At 42.7% G+C, this 19,484-nt stretch overlaps 2 protein-coding genes across 3 annotated transcripts in view; one reads left to right on the top strand and one right to left on the bottom strand.

Moving 5' to 3' along the window:
- The first annotated feature begins 2,471 nt into the window (after positions 1-2,471).
- oaz1b (ornithine decarboxylase antizyme 1b) lies at positions 2,472-5,758 on the top strand. The gene is given in 6 exon segments (XM_023831932.2): positions 2,472-2,689; positions 4,034-4,085; positions 4,087-4,173; positions 4,301-4,473; positions 4,614-4,699; positions 4,890-5,758. Coding segments are annotated over 6 exon segments (654 nt in total). The 5' UTR covers positions 2,472-2,564; the 3' UTR covers positions 5,021-5,758.
- A 1,543-nt stretch (positions 5,759-7,301) lies between these two features.
- LOC111854176 (E3 ubiquitin-protein ligase UHRF2) overlaps positions 7,302-19,484 on the bottom strand; it is a 60,377-nt gene continuing 48,194 nt past the window's right edge. For both annotated transcript variants that reach the window (XM_072714584.1, XM_072714585.1), the window contains exons 8-16: positions 19,358-19,465; positions 18,714-18,818; positions 17,355-17,461; positions 16,820-16,982; positions 12,231-12,368; positions 10,280-10,487; positions 9,536-9,681; positions 9,114-9,212; positions 7,302-8,434 (exon numbers count right to left, since the gene is read on the bottom strand). In XM_072714584.1, the coding sequence (XP_072570685.1) occupies positions 8,288-8,434; positions 9,114-9,212; positions 9,536-9,681; positions 10,280-10,487; positions 12,231-12,368; positions 16,820-16,982; positions 17,355-17,461; positions 18,714-18,818; positions 19,358-19,465 (1,221 nt within the window). In that variant the 3' untranslated portion in view covers positions 7,302-8,287. The remainder of the gene's footprint in view (positions 8,435-9,113; positions 9,213-9,535; positions 9,682-10,279; positions 10,488-12,230; positions 12,369-16,819; positions 16,983-17,354; positions 17,462-18,713; positions 18,819-19,357; positions 19,466-19,484) is intronic.

Below are 19,484 nucleotides of genomic sequence, written 5' to 3'. Positions count from 1 at the left end.
GCCATAAAGGACACAAGACAGGGGAACAGCCCTGGATAAGATGCCAGTTCTTTGCAAGGTAGACATACTCACAATCAGTGTGAAATTTAGAAACACTAATTCACCTAAATGCACCTTTGGACTGCAGGGGAAAGGCAACCAACACCAGGAGACCAGGTAAACTCTACACCTACCGAAGAGGACCTTTCATTCACACCCCCAGCAGGGCAAGGACTTCCTGGTAGTGCAAAGCATGCTGGGAGCAAAAAAAGTTATGTTATTTAGCAAATTTATTTGTGGTAAACGCTTGTTTTCTTTGTTGTCTTATAGTCTCTCTGGTACTAGTAGTGAGGAAGCACACATAAATAGTTATTTTGTGGGGGTAAGGTTTAAACACAGTTGGTGAAGAGGCTAGCAGGTCAGTAGAGCTTGGGAGGGTTTCCACTATGCAGTCTAATTGGGTGTGTGTTACCAATGAAGTTTATTTATTAAGCTGTACTCTGCTTAGTACCACTGTCTTAATGAATGTTACAATACTATGTTACAACTTTGGCGGCATCTAGTGGTCAGCGGTATTTCTTACAAAAAAAAGGCAACGAAATTGCGACGGAGAAAATGTTACCAAGCGGTAGTTACAAAGAACATACACTCTGTGACGAACTGAATGGCCTCGTGATATGCGTTTCCTGAGTTTGACTGTAGTCACTGTGACTCTGTATTAGATAAACACTTATGCAAATGTTTTTATGGGTGGATTCTTCTACTGAATTACTGGAATATGAAACCCCCAGAAAGTATCAAAGTTTGAAGAGACCTCAACAACAGATAATGGATGTAACTGTCACGTTTTAAGGCAAAAATACCTCAGGTGATGAATTTTTAAACAAAGTTAGCATTTGGTTTGTGTCTTTTGGCTGTTATATTGCGTGATAATGCTGATAAGGGCAGTTTTATGTTGTGTCGTTAAACAATATTTTATTTGTACTACTGTTTATTGTTGACATCAATGTTTTTATTATTGTTATTGTGACATTCATGAATAATATGTTTCAGAGTTATGACATTGTTGGTTTCAATACATTTTAATCAATATATAGTCATTTTGCATTATGTCTAAGCACTATCCAATATGGAGAAACAACCAATAAATCAATCAGAATAAAATCCATCCTACTATGCATCTTCTAACTCTTTACCCTGGTCAGAGTGGCTGGTGGAGGTCGGGTCAAATACTAATAAAATTTGAAATTATACTGCTGACCTTTCTGAGTGCAGCCAGAAATTAACAGCTACTTTTATGTATATCAAAGTAACATAAGTGAAAAGCACAGATCATAAATATGTCATTTTCCTGCCACTTCTCCTGATGCTTATGTTTGTGTTTCATATTTATATTTACATTTGCATGTTTTAGTAGGAATTAGTAAAAGACAATTAACTAATACTTATTATTTAAATGATCAATTTTCCTTGCAAATATGACGCATCATAGTAAATTATAATTGAATGTTACATTTATATAGAACCAGTAGGGAACCACTTCAACCGCCACCACTGTACTTATAACCCCACCTGGATGATGTAATGGCAGCCATTCTGCACATGTACGTTCTTCACAAAGTAGCTAAGGTGGTGAAGGGGGAGAATTCACCAATTAGATACAGGAGATAATTTGGGGGGCAGATCTGAAAGGGCCACAGTGGGCAGTTTTAGCCAGGAGATCTGGGTACCACCCCTATTCTTTCAAAAGATGACCTTCATCAGGCAAACCTGCTGGCCACACCAACACGTCTCCCAGCAGCTTTCCTAGTTGGTCTCCCATCTAAGTACTGCCCAGGCCCAAACTGGCTTAGCTTCAGATGAATTACCTAGCCAGAGCAGCAGGTGGCATGGCTGCCGACTGGGAAATTATAGTTACCACTTATTACCAAATGTGGTTACAGCTTTGTTCATACTTAATATAGGCTTGTACTGGGTACGTATAAGTACATTACTTTTTCTCTGTAGATATTTTCACATATCCGCCAAATTTTAAAATATAGCGGTGAATCATCCATGAACATTTTCGAAATGTTTAGCAAGATTGGTTTAGTAACCCAAAAACAATCAAATCGCTTTTAAAAGTAGGGGAAAACACTTTGGTTTCATTCCCATGGTACCTGCTTTTAACCAGTGTTATAGGTGTCATTCGGTAACAAAAACAAGTTGTGTAAAAACAGAGTGTGTTATTGATGTAAAACGAATATTTACACGAACTGGAATACGAGGTGTGGCCTTCGTTCACTGTTCTGGCTGGTGTTTTATTTTTCAGTAGTTGCACATTAAGCCAGACAATGCGACGGTTATAATGTAACCAAACAATCATGAGGGCAGTGCGATCGCACGGGATCTCAGTACTTTTCCACTCGCCCCGGCTTCCTCCCTCCCCCTTTGCAGCAGCCAGTGCCGCACGCTCCCCCCCCCCCCCCGTCCGCTACGTAAGCGCCGCTCTCAGTTTTGTGACCGATCGCCAGCCTCGTAAGCCTCATTCTTCATCGGACGATCGCCGTGAGAAGTCAGCCCGTCGTGTACCTCTCCGAGGCCGGATGGTAAAATCCAACCTCCAGCGGATCCTGAATAGTCACTGCTTTGCTCGCGAAAAAGAAGGAAAACACCAGTGTTATACTACAATGGCTGCTTTTAGTAGTAGTATTTGTGACTTGAGTGGCAAGTAAGTGACTGCTAAAAATGTGGGGGAGGGAGACTGCATTTTTATACAGTTGCTGGAAGCGCATAAATGTCATAAGTGAAACTCGGCATATTGACGCATTTATCGATGAGCGTTATTTGATGAAGTTATTCAGTTGTATAGTCGATTGCATTTTCCGTATACGAGCCTTATTATTCGCCCTGTAGGCTAGCGGTAGGTAATTACGGCGTACGTCACAGCTCGCCGTGTCCCTTTTCCTGGTTTAGCTGCTAGCTTATGTAGCTAAGCGTCTGCTGTAAATAATTGTCGTGTAACGTGAATAATCAAACAAAATCCAGCTATTTTGGAATACACATGTAGATAATCCCGACGTTACCAATTCTGGCTCATTTTTAAAAATTATTCTGCTTCTTCGTGTAAAGCTGCGTGACGCGTATGACGGGGAAAAAAATTAAAGGCCCAAAACGACATCAAAACACAACACGGCTGATAAAATGATCTGTATTGTCTGTAGCATACATATGTATATTTTTAAAGCATACTAATTAAAGAATACTTTTAAAATGATTTCTGGCCTTGCTATTGCTTTAAATACCTAAGTATATTATGGTTTCTTTTCCTAAGGCCTTGTTCGTCGTAGATCCTTAAACTGCTACATCACAATGGTTAGGCCGATTTCCTATTTCTGACGTCACTCGTTTCTGGGGTGTAACAATGTAACGGTATTATTGGGAACTTTTTGTTTTAATGTGAATTTGTTTTCTATTTTATCTTGGATTATTGTAATCGAATTATTTTCACTTGTAATATTACACGATAAAGAGGGATTTATTTTTAAATTAAAATCACAAATGCATGCCGTGGAATAATTCTCATAATATTACATTCAGCATTCTTAATCCATGATATTACAATTAATCGTCTTGGGCCAATAAGGACCGATCCCTTTTTTTTTCCCCAGCCAATTTTAAGTTAAAGTTTGCATTTAAAAACACATTTGTGGGAGAGTCAAAATATTTCATCTGAACTGAAGTAATCAAAACAACATTTCACCAGATCTCCGTTATAATCCCAACTCCAAAATTGCAAATTCAATAAATGTTTAACACAATTTAGTAAACTGCATTCCCTTTAAATTTCCTTACTTAAAATTACTGACTTCATTGAGGTATGGCCTATTTGGAACAGTAACGTTGTACAATTCATTTAGTGTCTTTGTCGATCCTTTACTTTTAGGAGAGTAATCCATATATTATACATGGCAAGAAAATGAAACCATTATGCACAGAATTTGTATACGCTTGTCTGGGGTATGTCTATGCCTGTTCTGTGTGTAACTGTGCTTTCTGGCTGCCGTGTACACAGGCTGCCTCTGCGCTGTAGCAGTACCCACAGCCCAGGGCCTCTGTGGTGTTCCTGATGCCCCTCTCCCACCCCTGAAGATCCCAGGTGGGCGAGGGAATGGTCAATGGGATCACACTTCTTCAGCTCGGCCGCTGCACTCAGTGAGTAGCCCTGTGCTCTGCTTGATATGTATCCTTCAACACCGTTGAAAAGCCCTTTTGAACATGTTTCAGTTTTCTGTTTTTATGAACTGTGCTGGATGTGCAATACCTTGGCTTCTTTTGCCAGGACAAGAAGCTCACAGTGACGGAGGAGCCAGCAGGAAATGGACGTCCCAGGATCCTTCACTTCAAGAGCTGCCCCACAGCGTCTCGGATGATCCAATGGGACGCAGTGGTCAGCGACGACAACCTTTATGTGGAGATTCCCCGGGATACCCTTCCTGAGGGCAGCAAAGAAAGGTGAGATTCACAGGAGGTATGGGGGGAGTTCCAGACTGGCATATGAACAAGGCAATTTGAGGTTAGGAGCCAGTTAAGAGAGAGAGAGAGACATTTAAAAAAAAAAAAATGTTTTTAGTTATTTACATTTCTTCCAATAGTTTTGCAGCTCTTCTGGAGTATGCTGAAGAACATCTGAACGTTGTCACAGTATTTGTCTGCTTTTACAAGAACAGAGATGACAGAGGTATGCACGAGACGGCCGTGTAATATTTTGTACCCCCTTCATTGAAGTTACGGCAATAAAATCATGGCTGCGTGTAAATGTAATTTTTAAAAATCGTTCTGACATGTTTTGGAAAGTGTGCTTTATGCATGTAGTGAAGTTTATTTTGCATATATATGTACATAATAAAATGCCGTTCTCTCTCTCCTAGCTAAATTGCTGCGCACATTCAGCTTTCTGGGCTTTGAGATTGTGAAACCAGGCCACGCCCCTGTCCCACCTCGACCTGATGTGTTCTTCATGGCCTACAACTTTGACAGGGATTCCTCTGATGAAGACTAATTCAGAATGCCGCCCCCAGTGACCCATAGATCCTCAGCTGTCCCCTTGTGACTCAAGTGCTTAAAAACACCCACGCTTTTTGTGTTCCAAGAAAGTGCATAGACTTAGGCTCCCGTGAATGAGATTCTGTGGCTTTTTATACGCATCATTTGCCGTTGTTTTTGCTCATTTAGTTTTAGTATATTCAGTGTTTGAGAGAAGCCAATGGTCCTGAAATATGTTAAAATTTTCATGAGCTTTGAAGAGCTGAAGGAATATGCGTAATTTTGGTGGATGTGCAAGAGTAGGTTTTACACTTGGCTATCCTGTCCGTGATTGGATATAATTGAAAGAAACTGCATTACTTAATGACAATGCACAGAAATAGTTACATATGAAAATCCATAATGGCTTTAGTGTTCCTGTTTATATGGAGCCTAAACACTTAGATCTACACTGCAAACGTGCTCCAAAGAGATAAAATTGAGAAATCAAGTGAAGAATGACTGCAGCTTGTGTGATTAGTCTTAGTTATGGAGTGGTTATACTAACCTGGCTGTCTGCTTTTTTTTCTGTTATGTGCACAATGTCTTAGTACTGCAGTTTTTTTTTGGGAACTTTGTACTGATTGAATTTTGGTCAAGCATTCCTCCACAAGTTACATACCCAACTCCCACATAGTTTTGATGATTGATGTTCACCTGCATAGTGGTACCTTATTGTGTGTCTGTGATAATAAAAATGATTTAAAAAAAACAAGTGTTTTGGTACTTGCTCTGTTAGAGATTTGGAAAAGTACTTTAAAGGACTCTTGCTAACAGAAATTGAACATGTTTGTAATTGTATGCATGCTTTGGTTATGAAGACATTTTAACGTGAGATCTAATGGTTTCTGGGTTTTATTTTGAAGTGCAAGCTGGTACCTGCAGTCGGTTCTCTTCTCAAGTGTGGGGTGAATTCTTCGAGGGTTTCTACCTTGGGATACCCTTCATCTGTCCATCCATCTTTCAGCTCCTGCTGGGGTTCATGGGGAGGGCTGGATCTTATCCCTGGCAGCTTCGGGCACAAAGCAGTCATGCACACAAACATTTAGATGTTCATAAAATGTGCAAGATACTTGCTCTGTGGCTCACGGATTCTATAGGGTTTCTCCTAACAGTACTGCCACATGGGTTTTCTAAGCAGTGAGGCTTTGGAATCTAAGGTGGGTAGAACTATGTACTGTAAACCTGTTTAACCTACTGTACTTTCCACAAAGCTGAATGATGCAGTGTGGTGTGTGGCATCTTGGTCTTTTGATTGCCATTTCAGAATTCCTTCCCTTTAAAATGAGAACTGCACACAAATATCAGTCCTTATGAACTATGAAGCATGTGGTCATTTGTGGGAATATAATTCTGTTTCCAATTTAGCCCTGGTCTACACTCAAAAATAGATACAACGAAAACTGGCATACATACCACACCACACAGCTACTCCGTCTCTAGAAGTTATTTTTTTTCCCTCTGGGGAGTGGTTTGCTAGAAGATCTGCACTAACTGGACCTTCCTGAACTCCAGAGTTTAACCCCCAATATGGCCAGGACTGCTGTGGTAAGACCCTGCAAATCACTGAAAAGGTGTTCAAACGTCATACTTCCACAATATAAATCATTTAATTTTATGCTTCTCATGCACTTACCATAGACAAGTAATCCTGGTATGTTACATTGAGCTTATTTAGGAATAAAGGACTACATCCACAACAGATAGTGAAAATTTAGTTACAAAAACGAAGGCGGAAGAAAATTCAGACATCTTTTAATGGAGCAAATGTATTTAAAATGATTACATATTTTAGCCTAGAAAAAAAACTACATATATCCATTTAACTTCATGGAACATGATGGCAGCCAAAGACAGGAATATCACATGTCCAGCGTCTCTTTTCATTTCTTGGTTGAAACTGTAGGGATCAGTCAGGGGTCACCTTCAGGCCACTGGCTGAAGCCTGTCCTGTTGGGTCTTGGCCATGCTTTCATATGAAAATATATACATACTGGAATCTTTACTAACCGATGCTTAAAAAAATTTAAGCACTGCAATTCACCAAATAACCACCAGATGGCTCTTTAACACACATCCCAACACCCTCAAACACAGCATAAGCAGGTTTTCGACGCTGCCTAATCAACCGTGACCCTGTGGTTGGAAAATGGGAGGATGAATTAAGTCATGTGATCCGTTCAATGCAACATAAGGCTTTGCCGCAAGTGCTACGTTTACCATCCCTGTTTTGCACGAATAAGACAGGCAAATACATGTTTTTTGGAATCAAAATATTTAATAAGTACATATCAAGTATTATACCATGTACAAAATTTCAGATCACGACATGAAGCAATGTACTTCAGACTTAAATCGCTGCAGGTAAAGCTTCTCACGTACAACAAACTAATGATTAAAATATAAGCAACTAAAATTGTATTAAAGTGGCATACTTCAATTATTTTGGAAATTAGATTACATTTTTTTTTCCTTTTCCATAAGTGCAATAAAACGTATAACACTCAACATGAATGCAAGAGCAAAGCGTCCACGGAACTACAACTGTTAGTACTGTATAGAACTGGAGAGTACAAGACTGAGGGACAGGGGAAGGTTCACAGAAAGGTGGGGCATCAGCTCGCCAGTCGCGGAAAGAACAGGCACAGGTCATTAAAAAAAACAAACAAAAAAAAACAAGAGCTGAAAGACAGGTAATGCACATCACAGTTCGCTTTATAAGCAATATAATCATTAAAACGTTTTCATTTTCGTGTTAAAAAAATTCTTTACCATTTATGTCGACATCACAAAAAAGGGCAACAAAATGGGAAGAACTGAAGGGTTTTGGACCAGGTAAGTAGACGAGGACACATGGGGAGGGTGACCTTAAGCAGAGCGGCATCCGGCGCAGACTGTTACATCATGGACTTTTTTGGCTGTTTCGTTGTTGGTCTACGTCTCGTCAAGGTTACAGCCGCACAGTGTGGGTTGAGCAAGTCCGGTATTTACAGTCAGGAAGGGAAGGGTAATAAACTGGCTTTATAGGAAGTGACACCTGCATTGTCCTGGGAAAAGTAAGGAGGAGTGGTGTCCTCAAGAAAGGAAGGTGAAATGGAATCCAGGTTGAAGGGCAGTCAGCCATAGGACGGGCAGGGTGTTTCTGTTGGTGCGGATTAGCTGTGGCTCTGTGTTCCTGTGTACGTGTGTGGTGATGGTCTGAGTGTGCGTGTGTCTGAGTGCGTACGTGTGCGACAGTGGTGACTCATCGTCCCTTGCTGTACCCCGGGAAGAACTGGTCTAGCAGCACCTGTAGTGTTTTATTGAGGATCATCACATAGTCCTTGCCCAGGTCGTGGCGGCAAGCTGGACAAGTGTACACCTCTGCACGGAATGATCTCTGCAAGCAGGTCTGGGCGGGAACAAGGACAGGCGTTACGGCCAGTTACAGGTGTCACTCAGTGCTTGGTAATCCTGAGCTTCTAGAGAAGATGCATTTTGGTACAGTTTTGAGAAAAAGTGAGAACTCTACCACAGTCTCTCTCAACCCGGACCCCCAGACAGTCCACGTTTTTGCTCCTTCCCAGCTCCCTGAGGGAGCAAAAATGTGGACTGTCTGGCAGGGAGAGCTGGGAGGGCCAGGTTTAGAAACACTGCTTTAAAGAAGCAAACTCCAGACATATGGGTGATCTCATTTCTGCCACATGAAAGTCTAACTATTCACTATTTTTGCCATTCTAATATGGGAATATCTTGAAAATTGTTCTGACATAAAAACAAATCATACCAAAGTAATATCAGGTGGTTTTCAAAGAAAAGAAGATGACAGAAGCAGGTCTTTCTGAACAGGTTCACTAGATAATTCAATGTCATTAATTGAATGAGCTATCAAAACCAAAACTGTCAGGAAGAGGATGCAAAGTTTACCACATCCAATCTCTATAAGCCGTGGTGTGACGTATGAAACTGAACTGCTGTTTAACTGAACGTATGTGTTTATTGAGGAATGTATGACTGTGCTGTCTGCGTTTACACCACATGTAATACTGCAGGTGTAAAATGTGTGGAAAAGCTGCTCTCTCTGTACCTACCTTGCAGACATTGTGGAGACACACAGTGGTGACGGGCTGGAAGGCCAGCTCCTGGCAGCAGACGCACATGAAGAGCTGCTCCACCTTCTTCAGGAAGTTCTGAAACAGGCAGACAACGTGCAGCCATCACCATAGAAACTGCATGCGGCATCAATTTCTCCTCCGAAATGGACTATGGAAGCACTTAAAGTCAAATTCAAACCATTTCCTTGTGTGTTGATTCAGTTTTGTGTCTCATTTAAAAAAAAATTAATACCTGATATTACTCAGATCACTTTTACCCAGAATCCTGCTGCTTTGTTATCATTTTAATAACATCCACTGCTAATTTTCCCTCTTTTACCAGCATGTGTGTAAACTCCCTGGGTCTACATAGTTCCTACATGACAAAAGCACAGATGAATTCTAAATGAGAATATTACAGGCCCCTCCAATAGGTAGTTCATGGCCTCCTCCCAAAGCTTCCTGTTCAGTTCGTCCTCTTGAATGAGAGCTCGCTGCTGCTCGGAGAGATGAAATGGCTCCACCCCCTTCAGCCGCTTCACCGCGGGCTCGTCCACAGGCACCTCTGTCGAGGGTAACACAACTTTAATACTGAGGTGATCCAGCCACAACTGAATGTCACTACAGTGTTTCCCAACTCGGTCCTCGGGGACCCGAAGACCGTCCACGTTTCTGATCCCTCCCAGCTCCCTATCAATAATTGCCTGCTGTCTGGGGATCCCCAAGGACGGGTTGAGAAACACTGTTACAATGTTCGATTCGTAAAATGTTAACCTCACGTCGGCCAGCATCTGGCTGCATTCCTAAGTATCATCCTGCACTACTTTGCAAATAATTTCATTAATGAGGGGAAGCATAATGAGGCCAAAGCTGTCCCTCAGATCTGATATGTAACTGCTATCCGTTACTGTTCCCTACTACAAGGGGCAGGGGTTCCATACTACCGGCCTCAGAAGAAAATGGCGTATTAAAGATCTGAGATGAAGCCTCCTTGTTTGCCAAGGCTTATATAGACTATAGACAATAATAAAAGTCTATTGAAAACCACATTAAGCACTTCTCAAGCTGCACATGTAATAGCTTATTACGTATATCGTATCTGGTCTTTCATGCAGAACGAAGCTACTCTCCCATGAAAAGCTAGTATCAGCCAGAAGTGGTACCTTTTTCCCTGGACACCTTCTGGCCCCCATTACTCTGCGGTCCTCTGTCTTTTTCTGGAGCCCCATCGCCCTTTTTAACTTTCGCCTTCTTCTCCGGGCCCGATCTCGGCCGTCCTCTCCCAGAGTACCTCTTCCCTCGTCCGCTGCCCCGAACGGCAGCCTCTTTCTTGGTCTTGTTAGCCATCGCTTCCAGGTAACCAGGTGGGTACTATGAGGTAACAGAATTCCTAAGATTTCCTTTTTTCTTTTAATCACAGAATGAATTTCCATACGGTTTATATTCGCTCGGAAAACACTTGCACGGTGCAGTTGCCTTGCACCGTGCTCGAGTATAATTGTCCCCACTTCCCCCTCATCCCTCCTCCCTCCCCTGCTGGTCTGCGCTCACATTGCACTTAAGGATCCTGGCCCAAGAACACTTTCATCATCACTGTGCAAATTTTTTGTGTTGAAGAAAACATAGGATGGAAAGCACTCAGCATAGAATGGAATTCATGATTAATGTTCTTTCTTTGTGGCTTATTTGTGGCTGCTGAGTTGTCCCTTTCTTCACCACCATCTCAGTAATTATTGCTTCCATGACTTACCAAAACAGTAGCATGTGGCGCTCCAAATTTAATAAGCATAAGGATATGCTGAATGTATACAGATCAGAGCATGTGAGCGGAGTGGAGCGTGAGCGAGGAGCGGAGCGGGCGGAATTTGGTCAGAGCGCAGAGCGGTTTTTTAATTAAGGCTGGAGCGGTCACTCTGTCTCACTCCAATGTCGCTCCGATACCACTCACACTACGACTCTGAGGCGTGCGCAAATCTTCCCAGAATTCATCTATACAATTATCAAGATTTAGATCCGCTTTGGAATGTAAAAAGACCTTTCTCGGAAACATGAAAGTGTGCTACGCGAACACGCGGAGGCCAGAGCAAAACGCGAGCAAGTTTTATATGGTTGTAGCATATCAAGTCTATAAAGTAAATAAAAGTATAAAAGCCTATAATTTGGTAATCAAATAAATTAGTTTATCATTCAAATTAGGTCTAACAGGATTTTTAAAATTCACTTAACGCTGTCAGTGAAATTTTATTTTATAGAGAGAGACGCAGCAGCAGCATCAACAGAAAATGACTGAGGAATTTAAAACGTGGATGCGCTTAGCCTGTATATTCTTTAGGCTATTAAGCCCACTGATTCCTTTATTTTTAAGTTTATTTTATGTGGAATGCCATTGCCAAACCTGTCAGTTGTTGCCTATATGTTGTTTAAAAATAAATATTTTCTGTTCTGAGTGCCGTTGCTCACATTTCTTTATGATATAAGGCATCGGTTTAAGGTGACAGTTGTTAGGCATGCAGATTATTTGTCCCTCTTTTAAACTGGAGCGAGCGTGGAGCGATTTGACTGGAGGGGGAGGACATTTTAGTGGAGCGAGGAGCGGTGTTGAGCGGAGCGGCTTAGTGTGAATTAGAGCGGAGGAGCGGGCGGAGCCAACAGCCTCGTGAGCGAGGAGCGGAAATTCTCACCGCTCCACTCCGCTCACATGCTCTGATACAGATTACTAACTTTTGGACATCGCAATACGCATCTCGTTAATATTTTAGCCGTACTACTAATCTGCTTACCAGATTTTCGCCATAAGCAAAAGTCTGTATAGTACCAAAAAGCTGGCGTCCGGACAAATGTAAGTTATTTCTTCACGAAAAAACTTAAAGTATTTATGTTAAACATATAACACGAATGAAAACAAGGCATAAAAAAACGCATAAATTAGTGTTTCCAAGTCCGGTCCTGGGGGACCCGCCGACAGCCGACGTTTTTGGTGCAGACTGCAGGGTATGTCTGCAGGTCCCCGACGACCAGATCGGGAAACACTGCCATAGATAAATGAAGTGAATTTAGCATGCAAGCATAACTACTTCAGGCTATCTACCTACAGAGAGCAACTGAGGGATTCACCTGCACCACGAGCCCCAGCTTCTTGATGCGCTCGGCCCCCTCAGGCGTCCACGGCGCCGGTTCCAGGTCGTCTCGCCGCAGCAGGTACCTCCACACCAGGAAGCCACACTTCCCAATCTCAGGCCAATACTTCACCACCTGCGGCACACCGATACTGCAGAATTTACACAACTGGGCTCCAGAACCACGGCTCGATTATCTGCATTACCTAGAGAGTCATACGTGTCTCTGTCATTTATTTTTGTTACCCTGGAGATGCCTCCATCTAAGGGCTTACTTAACAAAGGAACTTTTTTTTCCTCTTATACATCTACAAAGACATACACTATATGGAAAGAAGTATTGTGACACCTACAGGAATTTTTATGACATCCCATTCTAAATCCATAGGCATCAATATGGAGTTGACCACCCTTTGCAGCTATAACAGCTGCCACTCTTCTGGGAAGGCTTTCCTCAAGATTTTGGAGTGTGTGTGCGGGAATTTTTGTTCAAATTCCAAGAAGAGCATTTGTCAGGTCAGGCACTGATGTTGGATGAAAAAATCTGGCTTGCAATCTCCGTTTTAGCTCATCCCAAAGAATGTTCAGCGGGGTTGAGGTCAGGGCTCTGTGCCAGTCAAGTTCTTCCACACCAAACTCACCCAACCATGTCTTTATGGACGTTGCTTAATGCACTGGGGCACAGACATGCTGGAACAGAAAAGGGCCTTCCTCAAATTCTTCCAACAATGTTGGAAGCATTGAATTGTCCAAAATGTCTTGGTGTGCTGAAGCATTAAGAGTTCCCTTCACTGAAACTAAGGGGCCTAAACCCAACCCTTGATACACAACCCCATACCATTATCCCTCCTCCACCAAACTTTACATTTGGCACAATGCAGTCAGGCAGGTAATGTTCTCCTGGCATCTACCAAACCCAGACTGATCCATCAGACTGCCAGACAGAGGAGTGTGATTCATCACTCCACTAAACACGTTTCCGCTGCTCCAGAGCCCAGTGGCGATGTGCTTTACACCACTGCATCTGACGCTTGGCACTGCGCTTGGTGATATGAGGCCTGCATGGAGCTGCTCAGCCATGGAAGCCCATTCCATGAAGCTCTCGGTGTGCAGTTTTTGTGCTGGAGTTAATGCCAGAGCAAGTTTGGAACCCCGCAGTTATCAAGTCAACATAGAGTTGGTGACTTTTATGCACTATGCGCCTCAGCACTCGGCTTCTGTTGTTCCTAAAGGCTTCCACTTTGCAATAATACCACTTACAGTTGGAATATCTAGCAGAAATTTCATGACCTGACTTATTTCAAAGGTGGCATCCTATGACAGCACTACGCTTGAATTCACTGAGCTCTTCAGAACAACCTATTCTTTCGTAAATGTTTGTAAACCTGACTGCATGGCTAGGTGCATGATTGTTTACACCTGTGGCAACAAGTCTCAATGAAACACCTGAATTCAGTGATTAAGAGGTGTGTCCCAATACATTAAGTGTGTGTGATGTTTGCCATTAAGAGTTACATTAAGTATCATCAACAATACAAATATCCTAAATACATTTTCCAGGTTAAATTTTTATTAAATACCTAATGTATTTTAAGACCTATTATTTAACTTATGTTAAAGACTTTTGTTTTGTTTTTTGGGTGCAGGGGGAGGGAACCAATTACGGCTCATATTCTCAGAATCTTAACACTGACATCCCTAGACATCCTGGAACATAATAAAGATACAGAAACACACTGCCATGCGTAATTCACATCCGAGAGCGGAGAGGAATCTAAAGCAGTATGTGATCCATTTAATTTCCCATGAAATATGGCCCCTCTGTGCTTCCTTTCCCCAAACCATCAAAGTCACTCAAGCGAATTCCCCTCCCAGCCCAGGAAGGGCCTGTGGTTACCTGCTACAAGCTATCACACCACAACTCCTAAGACTGAATATTTTAAACTGTCACTCTCTTCAACCTAGAAAGAGCACTACAAAGACTGAAAGACAATGCATTGCTTTTAAGACCACATCAAATCACGTGTCTCCTGCATTCTAACTACTGCAGCACATAAAAATATATATCATAAAATACACACAATATAACAGCATGAGTTAGATCCACATCAAGCATTTTTACGAGCATACACACCTTACTGTCACTCCATTTGATTTTCATATGCAAAAATTTACAGTGGCTATCTCCAGTATGACAGTTAACTGGCTTTTAAGGTTTATTCCGATGCGGTTAATGGTGATTAGAGAAAGGGCATCTTGTTACACGTTAAACAGCAATGGCTCAATTTGTATGCAGGAGATCAAAATGAGATTTGTCAGACTGGTCATAAAAGCAAGACGTATACAGCCTTGGAAAAAATTAAGAGACCACTCTATTTTTAAACAAATTTGCATTTCTAAATCCTGGTTTAATCGTGCTTCTTCTGGCAGAAGCTACGCTAAGCAGCAGGATGCTTCCAGGTTCAAAATTTATAGGACAGCAGTACAGAAGAATGAGGTGAAGCAGGAGACACTGGGAATGACCAGAAACCAGTCAGGTAAAGGGTGGAAGTGACTTTCTAATGCAATAGATGACTGTTAACTTATCCGATGGTTTCTCATGAAGTGACCTTTAAAAGGAATGGGAAGCATTAAGTGCAGGTGTGAAGTGCACTGCTAGGATAGTTTGTATCAGGCTCCTAGAAGGAGGACTGAAGACCCATAAAGCAAGGAAGAAGCCCTTCATTAATGAGAAACAGAAAAATGTGCTATTCACTATTCACAGACAGACACTCGTACATTGAGGAATAAGAGAAACAAAAAATTGGGCTGTGGTCTTTTCTGTGAAATTGTCGTTCAATTCAATGTTTTGGGGAGTGGACTCAGAAAGATCAGATAAGGAGCTTTTTTTCCTCCAAATTCCACATACCATTCTACATGATGCATGTTATATAATCTCCTTCTCTGTACATTTAGTTTTGAATGATAGAAATGCAAGCATCCAAACTACCATCCAGGTGCTGTTTACTCAGGCTGATTACATCACCAGAGAAACCTCCACACTTCCCTGTAACCCCAACACTGCAGATCTTAACATGTCTTCCTACTGTTCACATAAATCACTCCAGTTTTTTTCCCCATGCACAGAAGCTCTCCTTAAAAGCATAAAAAGTAAAAACACCAAACTAAATGACTAAGTAAGCCTCTTTGGAAAGAATTACAGTCGGTCTGCATCTTAAGCAGTTTTTGATCTAGTGCGGTTTTGAACAATCGCGATTCAAAAATATATATAATAAATGAAAATCTTTAAAACTAACCAAAATACACAATTTCAAATTGTGGCATGGATTGAGTGGTGTTTGTGTCAGCATGCTGGCTGTTCAAAGTTTAAAGTAAACCACTGGTTGGGAATAGATGTGTATTCAAAGTCTAATGAGGTTTAAGAATATCGCGGTGGGATGTGGAACCAAATAAGCACGTAAAATGTGTGAGTACTGTATTTCCTGGAAATGTAAACAATTACTTTACATAATTTTTAAGCATTCTTCATCTGATATTCACTGAAACACATATTACCTAATAGATCCTGAGTTTTTAATATTTAATAATATTTAATGTAAGCTTCAAAAAGAGCAACTATAATGCACAACAGATTCATGAATAATATCACAGCTGAAGGCTGCCAATAGGCACACATCACAAACCATGATGTCACTTTTTATTAACCTAGTGCCACATTAGCAGCTGAACAGAAGCATTCGCTTGCGCAGCAAATATATTTAAGCTAATCAGCACCCAGAAATGGAACTAATCTGTTTATCACAAGAAGTGGGATTTTTATTATTTGCTCTTGCTGTCATATAAGGTACTTTAATGAAAAGTTTAATTTTATGATCATTGGAAATACACTATTAAAAGCTGACATTTATTATAGTGATAATTAATTATTCAGTACAGGCTATGGTGGAATACAAACATGTATGAACTTTCACTGCCATTCTATGCCAACAGTGCTCATGGCCGTCTTCGGACATTAGACACGAAAAAAGATGAAGGGACCGCTTTTAGCCACCGTTTGCTTCTCTGGTTTTGTTTAATTTCACTTAATTTACTCGTTCGCTTGGCTGACGATTGGTCCGTCGAGGCCCCTGCCTTCGATTGCCACCTGATCTACGCTGCACCCGAAGCCAGCGGCTCCCCCTGCAGGTGGCAGAGATGCTAAGTAGAGATGCTGCTTCTCTGCATCAAAAGGAGCCACTTGAGGTGGTTCGGGCATCTATGTAGGACACCTCCTGTGGAGGTGTTTCGGATATTTCCAACCAGGAGGAGGCCCCGGGGCAGACCCAGGCCACACTGGAGAGATTACTCCTCCCAGCTGGCCTGGGAAAGCCTTGGTACCCCCCCGGGAGGAGCTCGAGGAGGTGGCTGGTGAGAGGGAGGTCTGGGCATCCCTGCTTAGACTGCTGCCCCCACGCCCCCAGATAAGAGGCAGAAAATGGATGGATGGATGGATGGATGGATGCACAGACGGACGGATGACTTGGTTGTGTGTGGCATGGACCATCTACCTTGAGTGAGTGAATCAGAGAGACCCCAAGCTTAGCGCACCTTGTAGATGCCGTCGTATCGGTTGCCCTCCTCCGGCGCGTACTTGCTGATGCGGCGGCCCTTGGAGCTGCGCACCACACGCACCGGTTTCCCCGCCCGCCAGTTCCGGGACTCCGCCCCATCCTTATCATTCAGCGGAGCGTCGCAATTCAGCGCCAGGGCCCTGTGAGAAGAGGAAACTCCCCGGGTTGGCCGAAACAAGGAGTCACATGACGTCTCAAATGTCCCAGTAGGATTTGCGGCTGGTGGGACAGCGGACAGATCCACGTCATACTGGGAGAGGAGGATGCGGGAATTTATGGATGCCCTCGAGATTCAACATGCCTGGCAGGCAGAGCATAAATTCAGGACAGCCGTTTTGGCTGACAAAGAACAAAACAAAAAGGAAAACTATTGGAATTGACAGATAAATTATTATGATTATTTGTTTTCATACTGTAGGTAAAAAGAGCTGCTTTACATTCTTAACAATTAATAATCTATTATGGGGGTATTTTCTGCTGCTCTGCTACATTTAAACATTCTCAGAAAGTACCTGTTCATGTGAGTCAGGGTCTGGTCAAAGGAATGCTCCCCAATGCGCTTGTTCCCTGAAAGGTCACGACCCCCACTGCCCGTGTACGTGAACTCATCACCTCTGTCCTAAAGGAGAAAAACGCAGGAAGCACTAGTTAATCTGACATGAATGCGCCTTAGAAATGCGTGCTTGACGTTTGCTGATCCGATGCATGGCCTTTATTTTCTAAGCTAGTTTACGCTGTTCAGTATACATCGTGCTCGACAGGATGAGGCTATAAATTACTGACGCAGGAGAGAAATACACCACGTGTAACACCCGACACGAAGCGGCTCCTCTCATAGGAGCTCCCCATGAGTTCTCACAGATTTTTTTTCTTCAAGCGAATTTAAACACAAGAGAAGCTGCAGACTGGGACCAGAGTGGAGATGAGATAACTTTTAAGAGCTATTAATAGTACTTCACCCTATAACATGTTTGCCCCCGCGGCCCTAGGGGCCCCACCGACGGTCCACATTTTTGCTCCCTCCCAGCCCCGGCACCGTCTGTGGGGCCCCTTGGGGTGGACTGGGAAACACTGCTTTATACCATTAGTCAGCAATTTCCTTTATGTCTAAGGGATGACAAGCAGCGACTATCAGACTAGTCAGTTTGGGAGAACACCAAAATTTAAAAATATTTCCATTTTCATTCTCTTTGGTGAGGAACATAGATCATTTTCGTATTTCGAGGGGAAAGTGACATTGGATTTCATTGTGGCGCAGAGGAGCCAAAGAAAAGATGACAAGGACCTTTGAATAAATGAACATAAATATCTACTTTTTATACAAACATAAAATCTGACTTAAACCCCAATTTAACTTAATTTGTAAATGATGTAATCAATAGCTATAAACATATTACTGATAGAAGAAAGGATCTCTACAAACCAAATGCGAGTAAGATAATTGTGGACCTTTTCACCATATGGGTTTAAGACCATGTCACCATCATTGTATCTAACAGAATAGATTCTTTGATTTTCCATCAATAAAAATAAGCGTTCAGTTTGTCAGGAGTATGCTATGCTCTCTTTGTCCTCAAGAGGGCGACTTGCGCCGCTTTACAACAGTAGCTTAGCAGAGCTGAACAGTGGGCCTCAGATCCAGGTACAAACTGGAATACAGAGAGAGACTGCAGCAAAGAGAGACGGCGGGGTGAACAAAGGTATGGGAGGGGGGGGTGGGCATTCGTCTGCCTCAGCTTCCCCAGTAACGAGCAGGCAGAACAAACAGCATAGCAGATCAGAGGACCCGGCACAGCAGCGGAGAGACGCGCGCGGCGCCGCTTGGCCGCTCCCGGAGACCCGCTCCGACCGGCTCCGTCGCCGACACCCACCACTTCGTCCTCAAAGCCCCCGGCCAGCACCAGCGAGTAGGAGCCGTCGTTGCTGCGGCCGTGGATGCCTCCCACGTGGGGTCGGTGCACTCCAGCCTCGCTAACCTGATAGTGCGGGAATGAGGGAGAGACACAGGAGGAGGGTGGGCCGTGCAGATGGATGGGGGGGGGGGGGGGCGAATAAAAGGAAATAAAAAAAAAAGAGTAGAGGGTAGTTTAAAAGCCAGACAATGACATGAATACGCAAATAGCTACAGGGCAACAAAAACGGCGGTAAGTCAAAACCACTACATACAATATACTTCATAAAATACACCACCGATAATAGTGATATGACAAATAAAGCCTTGAAACCCAATGCGAGTGCGATTATTATGGGCTGTCAATGCTTGGTCTAACCCAGTGGGAATCAATAGGGACTGGGTTAAATCAGTCATCCATTTAATACACGTAATCATCTCATCCACCAAGACTTTCAGAGCACTATTTATACATCATTCTGCTCTACAAAATAAAGTCTCACTGATTTGCTTTATTATTATTATTATTATTATTATTATTAATCAATTAACTTAGACAGGGGATGCACACCTGCCAAAGGAAGAATAGTTTAATTAAGCAGTCACACAATCCACAGAACTCACCTGCACACGGAATTTCCATGTGGTTCCGACGGGAATGCCCGGGACGGGCCCGTAGTGGTTGGAGGGGACGATGGTGCACTCCTTTGTACGACCCACGCAGGCCATGCCCTGCGACACAGTGGTTCAC

This window comes from Paramormyrops kingsleyae, chromosome 7, assembly GCF_048594095.1.
Source record: "Paramormyrops kingsleyae isolate MSU_618 chromosome 7, PKINGS_0.4, whole genome shotgun sequence".
Taxonomy (NCBI): domain Eukaryota; kingdom Metazoa; phylum Chordata; class Actinopteri; order Osteoglossiformes; family Mormyridae; genus Paramormyrops; species Paramormyrops kingsleyae.
Note: the sequence above shows the minus strand (reverse complement) of the source record. Positions and strands in the feature narration are given on the sequence as shown.